General features: G+C 44.4%; 1 protein-coding gene across 1 annotated transcript in view; it reads left to right on the top strand.

The window, feature by feature from the left end:
* Positions 1-361: 361 nt before the first annotated feature.
* DYRK1A (dual-specificity tyrosine-(Y)-phosphorylation regulated kinase 1A) overlaps positions 362-11865 on the top strand; it is a 17600-nt gene continuing 6096 nt past the window's right edge. Inside the window, exons 1-4 of the mRNA XM_009079667.1 lie at positions 362-565; positions 8097-8189; positions 9056-9244; positions 9900-10047. Coding sequence (XP_009077915.1) covers positions 437-565; positions 8097-8189; positions 9056-9244; positions 9900-10047 — 559 coding nt within the window. The 5' untranslated portion in view covers positions 362-436. The remainder of the gene's footprint in view (positions 566-8096; positions 8190-9055; positions 9245-9899; positions 10048-11865) is intronic.

Genomic DNA, 11865 nt, shown 5'->3' with positions numbered 1-11865 from the left:
CCAGCCCTGGCCTGGAACACTCCCAGAGATGGAGCAACCACGACTGCTCTGGGAAATCCATTCCAGTGCCTCAGCACCTCACAGGGAGCAATTCCTTCCTACTATCCAATCTAACCCTACTTTTGTCAGTGTGAAGCCATTCTCCCATGTCCTGCCACTCCAGGCCCTTGCCTAAAGTCCCTCTCCATCCTTCAGGTCACCCTCCTGTAGGCAATCTCCACATGAGGATGATTTCTGGCCTCCCTGTATACGAAAACTGCATGTGGCAAACAGCGTTGGAGCTCCGTGTGCCTGGAGACAGAGCCTAACAGAGGGAAATATTTCCAAGCCATCATTCCAAACTGCCTTTGTCTTTGCAGGAGGAGAGACTTCAGCATGCAAACCTTCATCTGTTCGGCTTGCACCATCGTTTTCATTCCATGCTGCTGGCCTTCAGATGGCTGGACAGATGTCCCATTCGCATCAGCAGTACAGTGAGCGGCGGCAGCAGAACATCAGCGACCAACAGGTTTCTGCCTTATCCTATGCTGACCAGCTCGAGCAGCCATTGCCACTCACAAACCAGGTAAGGGCAGCTCAGATGCACTGATTCCTTAAATATAAACCCTAGGATCACAGAGTGGTTCTCACTCAGCTGCCAACATAGCCCTGAGAGGGAACAGCTCTGCGCGTGGCTGAACGACCCAAACAGGGAAAGGCAGGATGGGACAGGAGGGAGAGGGGGTGAAAGGAAGCTCAAAGCATCTATGGAGGGGAAATGTTGAAGAACAGGGAGAAACGTTCTAGCAATGCAAAGAGAATGGAAAATGAGCTGTGCCGAGGAGAAGGTTTCTTGCTTCAGTCTGAGGTCATAGAATCATAGAATGGTTTGGGTTGGGAGGGACCTTGGAGATGATCTTGTTCCAACCCTCTTGCCATGGGCAGGGACACCTTCCACTAGCCCAGGTTGCTTCAACCCCCATCCAGCCTGGCCTGGAACACTTCTGGGGTCTCCACAGCCTCCCTGGACAACCTGTGCCAGTGCCTCAGCACCCTCACAGGGAAGAATTTATTCCTAATATCCAATCTATCCCTACTCTGTCAATGAGAAGCTATTCCCTCTTCTCCTGGCACTCCGGGCCCTGAAGAAAGGGAAGAGAAAGTGCAAAGTCCCTCTCCAGTATTATGTATTACACACCCATAACTCACAGGATCAGGGCCTGTATTTTTCTGGTTTGATTTTGTTTCATTCTGCTTTTTCTTAACTAATTAACACCTGACTCTCTAAGGATGAGGAGACAAGTTTCTGGAAGTTGTTTTTAAACATCTGGTACATAGTTACTGAGATTCTTCCTCTTGGACAGTCTTTCTCTCGTCTCATTTAAAAAAATGGTACGAGTGGACAGTTGTTAAGAGAGTTTAGTAATAGCTTTTTTGACACTTTTATGCTGTTTGTTGGAATATAATTGCTTGGTGAGTTGTTCTAGTGGCCAGTGTTAAGTGCAGAGTCACTGATTAGTGTATTTGGAACAGAGAAGTTTACACAAAAGACATTTTATTTAAGCAAGAAACACTTTTTTTGGGCGGTAAAAGAGTACCATCTAAAGCTGTGCTATCTTTGGGAGTTTACTACTACTAATTTACTACTTACTCTTGCAAGGAAAGGAAGTTTTTTGCTGCTCCCAGATTCATGTTTGTTCTTGTGTTCAACATGTCTTAGGTAGAAAAGTCTCCAGTACCATCAAGAGTTGATCTGGTGCTGTAGGAAGACATGAGGGAGCAAGAGGGCAGGATTAGGGAGGATGGGAATGGTCAAACTCCCTGCTGGGGTATTTGAGACCAGGATTTGGAGATCTCTAATGACTTGGGCTCAGTGAAGAATGGCTAAGTGAGTGGAGGTGGCAAAGCATGTTCCTACTTCCATGAGAGCCAATCAGTAGGAAGAGTGAATCTGCCCCTGTATAATAGTATTGAGCTTGAGGATCTACAAAGGTATTTTATATGACTTTTTTTTAATGTTAAACTTCCCCCAGAACCTCCACAATGAGGTTAGTCAGACAAAAAAAGGTTCCTTAAACCTTTTGAGTCCCTTAGTGAGGGCTGTAAAGTGCCATCCCCTGTGTGAGCTTGGGTCAGATCCGTGCTTAATTGGTTGGTTTTTTTCAAACCAAAAAGCAAACTAGAGGAATGTTAGGTTGTATGGATGTTATCCATGTGAAGAAATGATCAGCTGCCCACAGAAGCAATGGCCATCAGCTGTCAGTGCACCACTGACACTACTTTGTAGAATCAGTGTCCTTATTTTCCAGTTCCATCTTGGTTTTTCTGCGTTGTGGCTTCTAGCTTCCTACTTTACTGTAATTATCTCATTTATTGTCCTTTGCCCAAGCAGCTCAGGATTGTCTCTTTATCCTCTGTGAGCTGCTTTCAGCACCTTGGCTTTGTGGTGGGCAGCTTCTTGAAGCCTTCTGCCTGCTTGCCTTTTGTGCCTTTTCCTCCTTTGAGGTCCTGTTCTTCTCCTTTCAGCCAGTCCCACCAAGGCTTCTCCTCACCAGGTTCCTGGTTGGTGTGGAGGTTCTCTATGAAACTCTGTGGGGAGTCTCAATGGCTTTTTGCCTTTGCACTGCACTTCTGGTTGATCTTATCTGCAAAACCAAATCCAACTGAGATCTTTGTGGGTCACATCATCTGCTCTAGATGTTCCTGTGCAAAGAAATTTCCTTGTTCTTAGACTTGCCCTTTTGTCAACTTTGGTTCATTCTGGTTAAAACATAACTATTTTTTCTTAGAGAGGCCATGACCCTCTGTGGTTGAAGGATTTGTACTCTTAGATTCTCCACTGCTGTGGGTTCCCTCCTGCCTTCTGCTCCAGATGTGATCTGCAGACATCTGGGTTTTTAGGTCTAATTGATGGATCTTACAGAATCTTTCTATAGGACATTCCTGCAGGAATCCTTTTGGCAAGGATTTTGCAAACAAGTTGGTGCTGCAACTTGTTTCTCTCTGGCCTTGATAAGAGCAGTTCTGTCCAAATCTGCCAAATCTGAAAGAACCTCTTGCAGAGATCAGTTCTGGAACTGTCCTTGGGTGGTTATTTCATTCCTCTAGTGGGATCCTACTGCTCCTTCTCTCTGTCATCTGCTTGTCTGTCAATAAAGCTTCTAACACACCTTTAGTAAAGGCAAACTCTCCTCATTCATGTAAGGTGACTGATATGTTTTCAAGTTCACATGACACATTCATTGAGGTTGGAAAAGGCCTCCAAAATCATCAAGCCCAACCTGTGACCCATCACCACCTTGTCAACTAGACCAGAGCACTGAGTGCCATGTCCAGTTGTTCCTTGAACACCTTCAGGGGTGGTGACTCCACCACCTCCCTGGGCAGCGCATCCCAGTGCCTGACAGCCCTTTCCATGGAGAAAATTCTTGCTGATGTCCAGCCTGAACCTCCCCTGGCACAGCTTGAGGCCACTTCCACTTGTCCTGTTATTTGTTCCCTGGGAGAAGAGCCCGACCCCACCTGGTTGCACCTTCTGCCAGGGAGCTGTAGAGAGAGAGGTCTCCCCTGAGCTTCATTTTCTCCAATGCTTCTTACACTTAAGTAGATCCTGGTTTTAACCTGGCGCCAAAGGAATAGGCTGAATGTCAGTTGGAGAAGACTTGATATGATCTTAATATAGCCATAAAACTGGGAGAAAAAAGGTTGACTTTTGGCAGATAGAGGAAGTGTAATTCCTAAAGGGTAAATCCTTTTAATGCCATGGCTCACATCCAGTCAGACAGGACAAATCCAGACAAGGATTAGGTCTATGAGCTTCAGTTTCCCAGAATTTCCTAACCCCAGTGGTTGTCAGCAGCCCGAGTGATCAAGTTTACTTGGGAGCTGCTACTTTCCACAGCCTAAAACTAACCTACTTGGGTGCAAGCAGCCAACAGGGGGTGACTTGGGCCCTTGGCTCCCAGGAGGACCCATTCCCGGGCTGATGGAGTAGCCAGAGGGACGCAGGGGCAGGAGATTCCCTGCCGGCGGTGGCAGAGCCTGGACTGCCAGGGAAGGCTCTTTTCCGAGCTCCAATCCCCCTCTGCTGGCCACAGAGCCACGGTGCCTCTCTAGGAAAGGCTTTGCCAGATAGTCCACCCTTTCCATAAACTCCCTTCTCTTCATTGCCTTAGCCTGTTCTTTCAGGTTATTTTTGTGGCTTCCTTTTTACTCACTCCTTATTTTCGGGAGTATTGTCTGCTTCAAGCTCCTGGAATGATTTCCATTCATAACCAAATACAAATCCAGGCCTTGGAATGTGGATTTACTGTTGTTATTCCTGCTCTGTCCTGGTTTGTACTGGCTTGCAGGACATTCCCTGGGATTTTATGCCCCATTCACAGTTGCAGATTAATGGTTAGGAAACAATAACGACATTTTCTACTAAAATTATAGAAACTACATCTATTGATGTTGTCCTTAAAAGATTATTTACATAATCTTCTCTGGGACCTATTGGCACCATCAGCGACAAGGACCACGTGAGCATCTCTTGCCTGTGGGCCCCAAACCCATCACTGCCAAGGATCTGATAGGAAGATACTCCAAAACCAACTGGATTGCTTTGTTTTTCCCTTCTTTACGGGGTTAGAAATGATACTTAAAACCTTCCAGGTCTGTCCTTTGTCATACTTTTAATTCAGGAGTTGGTCTTGAGGCTTTTGCTTCCCTAAAACTGTGCAAGGATGGGGTTCTGCTCTTGGTTGGACGGTCGCACACAGAGAGTTGTGGTCAGGGGCTCAGTGCCCACCTGGAGCCAGTGAGGAGTGGTGTCCCTCAGGGGTCAGTGGTGTCCCTCAGGGGTCAGTGCTGGGGCAGATACTGTTCAACATCTTTGTCAGCAACGTAGACAGTGGATTGAGGGCACCCTCAGCATATCCCCAGGCAGATGTTGGTAACAAATTCCAGCAGTTCAGCCTACACACAGCACCTGGAATTTGAAGGTCAGGCTGACTGCTAACGCCTACACACAGCACCTGGAATTTGAAGGTCAGGCTGTGTTAACTTTTCTCTCCTTCTTTATCTAAGATCACTTAGCACCTGTAAAATTCTGGGTTTTACTGACCTTTTATTGATGGCAGCTAGTTTATTGATTGCAACTAGTTCCTGTTGCAGCCGCAAATCCTTAGTTCAGTTACTTCAACTACCTGATCAATACGATTATTGTTAGTAGCACCTGGAATTTGAAGGTCAGGCTGTGTTAACTTTTCTCTCCTTCTTTATCTAAGATCACTTAGCACCTGTAAAATTCTGGGTTTTACTGACCTTTTATTGATGGCAGCTAGTTTATTGATTGCAACTAGTTCCTGTTGCAGCCGCAAATCCTTAGTTCAGTTACTTCAACTACCTGATCAATACGATTATTGTTAGTGCTGGTAGGAGTTCACCAGACTGTCCTGAGTATGGTCAGGTCAATGAAGCAGGTCATTACAACTGGAATTCTTGCTAAAATTCACCCTTATAATATCAAATCTTCATTGTTTATTCTCTTGGTGAAGTGGAACATGTACAAGCTGAATTTCTCTCGTTTATTTTTTTCTCTCACTGAATGTTGATAGCAATGGATCTTTCTTTTGAACAAAACTCTGAATTAAAGCTTCCTATTAACAGAATAAATATCTGCCCAGGATTTCCCATCATCAAAATAAAATGCATTTAGTAAGGAATGGTGCCATCCGTTTAGATAACAAAACATATGTCCAAGGAGGGAGAAATATGTTGTCTGTGCCTTCATTCATCCAACCCCAAAGACTTTGTCAGTTCTGGTTACACCTGAGTGTAAAATCACCTGTTTTTAACCTGAGTTGAAAGTCACAGGTTCCCTAAAACATGGTTTGTTTCCAGTGTGTTGAGTACACAAAAACGAGGCACTTGGTTGCTTTTTTAATGGGTATTTACTGACATACATAAGCCTAATTCAAGTAGTTTCTTGTCTCTCAGATTTGAGTTACAGCAACTTTTCGATTTGGGTTGTGTTTTTTCGGGAGATCTGAGCTTGCAGTGTTGCTGTGTGGCCACCAGATAGAGACTGAAGCTTGGGAAATAGGAGTTTACTCTTTCTTTCCTCCTCTTTTCCTAGTTGATCTCAACTGTGGAATTCTTCCACACTTAAGTCTCTTCCCTCCAAACTCAACCCCTTGAACCACAGCCTGGTTTCTTTTACCAGCAAATCCTACCAGTTTTCTTGTGATCTAATAACCTCTTTAAGTCAGATTAAGACATTTTAAGGAAATAGTTGGATTTGGAAAGCTTGGAAGTGGCAGTTGGGATTAGGCCTTGCTGCTCTTCCGTTGTTCAGCAGTGCTGAGGGAGAGAACCAAAAGAGATTCTGTTTAGGTGTGGTTGGTTTAGTGGTTCACACTTGTTTGACACAGGAAAGGAAGAAACAAAATGGTTTGTAAATGTCAAATAGTTTGTTTGGGAAACTTTCAGACAGTTTCCTGATGTTTACAAAGTGGTTGTGCTTGTAATAAACAAAAGAATGAATGACTTTCCCCCTGCCCATGTGTCTGTGCATCCCCTGCAGGAGAGGGAGCTTGGTGGTTCCTTGGGTGCCTGAGTGCAGGACCAGCCTCAGAAGCACAAACTCTCTTTGTAACTTCGTTTTGAGACCTTTCTTGGGTCACTTCAATGTGATTCTTTCTGTTTTGTCACTGAGGAAAAACAAAAAAGCTTTTTGCACAGCAACTGTGATAAGTATTAAGTAATACTGTAAAAGCTAGAGGTGTAGTTACACCAGTAATACTGATTGAAAACATACATGAAGCAAACTTTTCTCAGTGGAATTGCTTAAACTTGCCCTGAGGTTTTCTGTCATTGGCAAATGCATGTCCTGCACCTGGAGAGGTGTAATCCCAGGCACCAGCACAGGCTGGAAGTGACCTGCTGGGGAGCAGCTCTGTGGAGAAGGTCCTGGTGGACAACAAGCTGTCCGTGAGCCAACAGTGTGTTCTGGGGGCCAAGGAGGCCAATGGTGTCCTGGGAAGAGCATTGCCAGCAGGTCAGGGAGGTGATCCTGTCCCTCTGCTCAGCCCTGGGGAGGCACATCTGGAGTGCTGTGTCCAGTTCTGAACTCCTCAGGACCAGAGGGACATGGAGCTCCTGGAGCAGGTCCAGCAGAGGCAATGGAGATGATTGTGGGTCTGGAGCATCTCTCTCATGAGCACAGGCTGAGGGAATTGGCCTTGTTCAGCCTCAAGAAGAGACACTGAGAGGAACCACATCCATGTCCATCAGTGTCTGCAGGAGGTGTCAGAGGATGGATCAGCCTCTGTTCCATGGGGCCCAGCAATAGGACAAGAGGTAATGGGCAGGAACTGATGCCCAGGAAGTTCCACCTGAACATGAGGAAGAACTTCTTTCCTGTGCACTGACCAAGCGCAGAGACGTCATGGATTCTCCCTCACTGGAGATATTCCAGACCCATCTGGACACAACACTGAGCCATGTGCTCTGGGCTGGCCCTGCCTGAGCAGGGAGGTGGGACCAGATGACTCACTGTGGTCCTTTCCAACCTCTCCCATCCTGTGACTCTGTCCCTCTTTGAACTCCCCACTGACTCGCTCTGGGTGGGACAGAGCGGTTGCCAGTGGCTGTGTGGTGGGACTGGTGTACTGCCAGTGTGTCCTGAGCAGCTTTAACCAAGTCAAATGGTTTGTGACTTAGCCTGGTAGACCTGGATTCTGGTTTCATTTGGAATTTCATGCAGTTGAAACATGGCAAACTGCCCCAGTCCTCAAGCAGTTACTGCTGTGAACTCCCTTTGGTTCCTGTGTCAGTCATGAGGTGGAGGAGTAATGGCAGTGAGAATTCTTGAGGGAAAAACTGTTTGTTTGGGTGAAGCCTGTTAGGTGTAGTGGGAGGAGAGGAAGGAATCTTGGAATTCCTCCTTTTTTAAAATTACTAATACCCTAAAAAGTAACTTGACTGTATTTTCTTTCTCTTTTTTTTAATGCCAACTTTAAAAAAAAAAGTAATGAAATGACACATTTCTGTGAGGAATATCACAGTTTGCTGTGGTAGCTATCACTCAGTTCCTGGTTTTTGTTCTAATCTCTGTCGTGCTCATCTTGCAGAGGCGAATGCCCCAAACTTTCCGTGATCCAGCCACTGCTCCACTGAGGAAACTCTCCGTAGATCTGATCAAAACATACAAGCATATTAATGAGGTAAGGGCTCCTGCTCTCTGGGAGCTGCACTGGTGTCAAGTCCTTGTTACAGCACACGACTGAGTGTGTTTTCCATGAATAATCTCATTAAGAGATCAGAAAAGTCAAGTTTTCTCTCAGTTGTTCACAACTTGTTTGAGATCATTGATGTCCTGTTCCTTCTCTCTGTCCAGCACTGAACTCTTTTATCCTGGAATTGATTCTCTGTTGTTCTGTGAACAAATGTTGAGCTGTTCTGTTGCATGATAAGGAAAATTGTGCACAAGCACTTTCAGCTCATGCTGTAAAACTTTACTGACGAGTCTAAGGACTTGTGGTTTTTAAAAGTTGTTTTTACTTTTTTGTTAAAAATGGTCTATTTTATTTTAAAAATACGTTATTTCATTAAATGATATTGGCAAATGCAAAATACACAATCCATGTGGTTAAGCCAGGGAAGCAGCAGTTAGTTTCAAATTCTTGGGCAGCTGTAGGGAATGTGAAGGGATTTCTCTGCTGATTTCTCCCTTCCTTGGAATTCTTTTCCAGTCTTCTGGAAAGAACAGCTAATAATCTTTGTTTCCAGGTTGCTTCCCACATTTAATTTTGCCGTGTGTACAGTGCCCTGTGATGTTTGTGTTCTCTGTGTACCTCTGAACTCAGTGTTATTAGTGCATTTATTCACATCTCCTTTCTGAGGTGCTAATTCATTCATCAAGACTTTGCTCTGCTATAATGACTTCAAAGAGTGATAGCAGTAGAGGATTTCTTGGTTTTCCACTAGTTAAAGTGACGTTTTCAAACCATGGGATGATGATAATTAGTTAATTCCACTCTTAATGGAACTCATGTCTTAAAAATGCGCTGAACTCTTTTTTCACCCTCAGGTTTACTATGCAAAAAAAAAACGGCGGCATCAGCAGGGCCAAGGAGATGATTCCAGTCACAAAAAGGAGAGGAAAGTTTACAATGATGGTTATGATGATGACAACTATGACTATATTGTAAAAAATGGGGAGAAGTGGATGGATCGGTATGAAATTGACTCGTTGATAGGCAAAGGATCCTTTGGACAGGTAATGTGATCACTGTATAATGTACATGAATCACAATTGTCTTTAGTTTGAAGTGTTATTCCTGTTCCACTTTGGAATGAAACCTCTTTTTCCTGAATCCCATTACCCTGAGTGCCTATTCCAGGCATCATACTTAGTGCTGTTCCATGTTGCCACAGGTAACATTGGAATATGCTTCAGTTTGTAGCTCTGGTAGAGCAGTTCCCAGTGAAAAATCCTCAGCCTTTTGCCATCAGTTCACACTTTGTGCTGTTTGGCTTAGGCTTTAAAACCAAAACAATAATCTAGTGCTAGGGATGACCTGTTAGAAGTGTTCTTAGCAACATTTGTTTTAGCTGTTTGGAGCTTTAGCTGAGGCTCAGTGAAAAGGCTGGAAGAAGGATGAAGCTTTTCTTGTGTTGCTTTTGTTAGTTTGTCTCAGATTTTGCCTTTTCCACTGTTAGTTTAGATAATCTGATAATTTTATTTGCATCTCAAGTGACATCACTGCAACAACCATCACACAATCCATTGTGGCTTTCATTGTACCATCACATAAGAAACAAACTAAAAACCGAACAAAACTTCTGAAAACTTCTCTCTGAGAAAGTGAGAGAAGAAAGTGAGTTTTGAACACTGGAGAGATTTTACTCCATGTTTGCCTTCTCTGTTTCAGGTTGTAAAGGCTTATGACCGAGTGGAGCAGGAGTGGGTGGCTATCAAAATCATCAAAAACAAGAAGGCTTTCTTAAACCAGGCCCAGATTGAAGTGCGACTGCTTGAGCTTATGAACAAACATGACACTGAGATGAAGTACTACATAGGTATTGGGATAGTTACTCTTCATTTTTGTTGCATACTGAACGGTTTAGGTCTCGTTACGTAGATTAAGATGTTTCTGCTGCTAAGGAAACAAAAAGAATTAACACACTTTAATAGTATTGGTCTTATGTAGTGCAAATTTTCCAGTTTGCTTCAGAACAGGACCAGAGCCAGAGAATATTTAAGTTATTTGGGATAACAGACTTGTTGCTTTGCAGTGTTGAGATCTCCAGTTGATGCTATGGACACCTGGAGAAGTCACCATGGACCTGTGGTGATGTGTGGTGGTTTGCAGCTCTTTCACTGGCCCTTAAATCATCTCAGAACTGCCATGGATAAAACGTGTGTTTGCTGTGAATGTGTGTTTAAAGTCCTGTGTGTTCAAAGAGCTCAAACTTTGCTGTGACAAAACTGAGATAAAACTTGTCTAAGTGGTAAGACTTGCCGGTTTATAGCTCAGAAAGTGTTTTGAAGCTTCTGATTCTGATGGTTCCTGTAGTTTGGGATGCTGTTCCCTAGATTTAGGGTTTTAAAGCTACTTGAAATTTATAGTAATGATGACGTTAAGTCAGATAATGTCAATAATAGAGTTATTATTTAGATAACACACATATACATACATATAATTTATACATTATACAGTATATTCTATAATTAAATTTACAAGAATTTTAATATCATTTGGTATTATCTGATGAGTTTTCACATGTTGTGGTCAGTGGCTCAGTGTCCACGTGGAGCCAGTGAGGAGTGGTGTCACTTGGGTCAGTGATGTCCCTCAAGGGTTGGTGCTGGGGCCGAGACTGTTCAGCATTTTTGTTGGGACATGGACAGTGGATTGAGGTTCCCTCAGCAAGTTCTCTGAGCACACCAAGTGTGTGGGGCAGTCACAGCTGGAGGGAAGGGATGGCACATCCAGAGGGACCTGGACAAGCTGGAGAGGTGGAACAATGCAAACCTCTTGAGGTTTAACAACATGAAGTGCAAGGTCCTACATCTGGGCCATGGCAATCCCAGGCACAGCTACAGGTTGGGTGGGGAAGGAATTGAAACCAGCAGTGAGGAGAAAGACTTGGGAGTGACAGTGGATGAAGTGGATGTGGGGAAGTCTAGGTTGGGTGTGAGAAAAAAGTTTTTATTCTAAGCGTGATGAGGCATTGGAGCAGGATGTCTGGGGATGTGGTGGCTGCCCCAACCCTGGTGGTGTTCAAGGCCAGGTTGGATGAGCCTTGAGCAACCTGATCTAGTGAGGAGATGTCCCTGCCCAGGGCAGGGAGTTGGGACTGGGTGATCTGTAAGGTCCATTCCAACCCTTAAATTTCATGATTCTATGATATGTTGCAAAAACTGACCATGGAAAACAGATCTCCAGGCAGTTCACTGGAAAATAGTCACAATTGCTTGTGAACACAGTTTTGCATTGAGACTTGATGGAAGTAATCAGCATAGTGGTGTGAAAAATGAGTTGCAGGACATGTGGGCAAATTGGTGGTAGCATGGAGGAGAAACATTCCAGTGTCGTGTCTTCCCTGTTCATCTCCTTCCCAGACTCTGTGAGCTGTGGGGAGGCTGCAGGTGGTATTAGTATTTTAGGAGTTTGCTTGTGAACACAGTTTTGCATTGAGACTTGATGGAAGTAATCAGCATAGTGGTGTGAAAAATGAGTTGCAGGACATGTGGGCAAATTGGTGGTAGCATGGAGGAGAAACATTCCAGTGTCGTGTCTTCCCTGTTCATCTCCTTCCCAGACTCTGTGAGCTGTGGGGAGGCTGCAGGTGGTATTAGTATTTTAGGAGTTACAAAACTGTTGAGTGCTGATT

Source organism: Acanthisitta chloris, unplaced genomic scaffold (assembly GCF_000695815.1).
Source record: "Acanthisitta chloris isolate BGI_N310 unplaced genomic scaffold, ASM69581v1 scaffold988, whole genome shotgun sequence".
Classification (NCBI taxonomy): domain Eukaryota; kingdom Metazoa; phylum Chordata; class Aves; order Passeriformes; family Acanthisittidae; genus Acanthisitta; species Acanthisitta chloris.
Note: the sequence above shows the minus strand (reverse complement) of the source record. Positions and strands in the feature narration are given on the sequence as shown.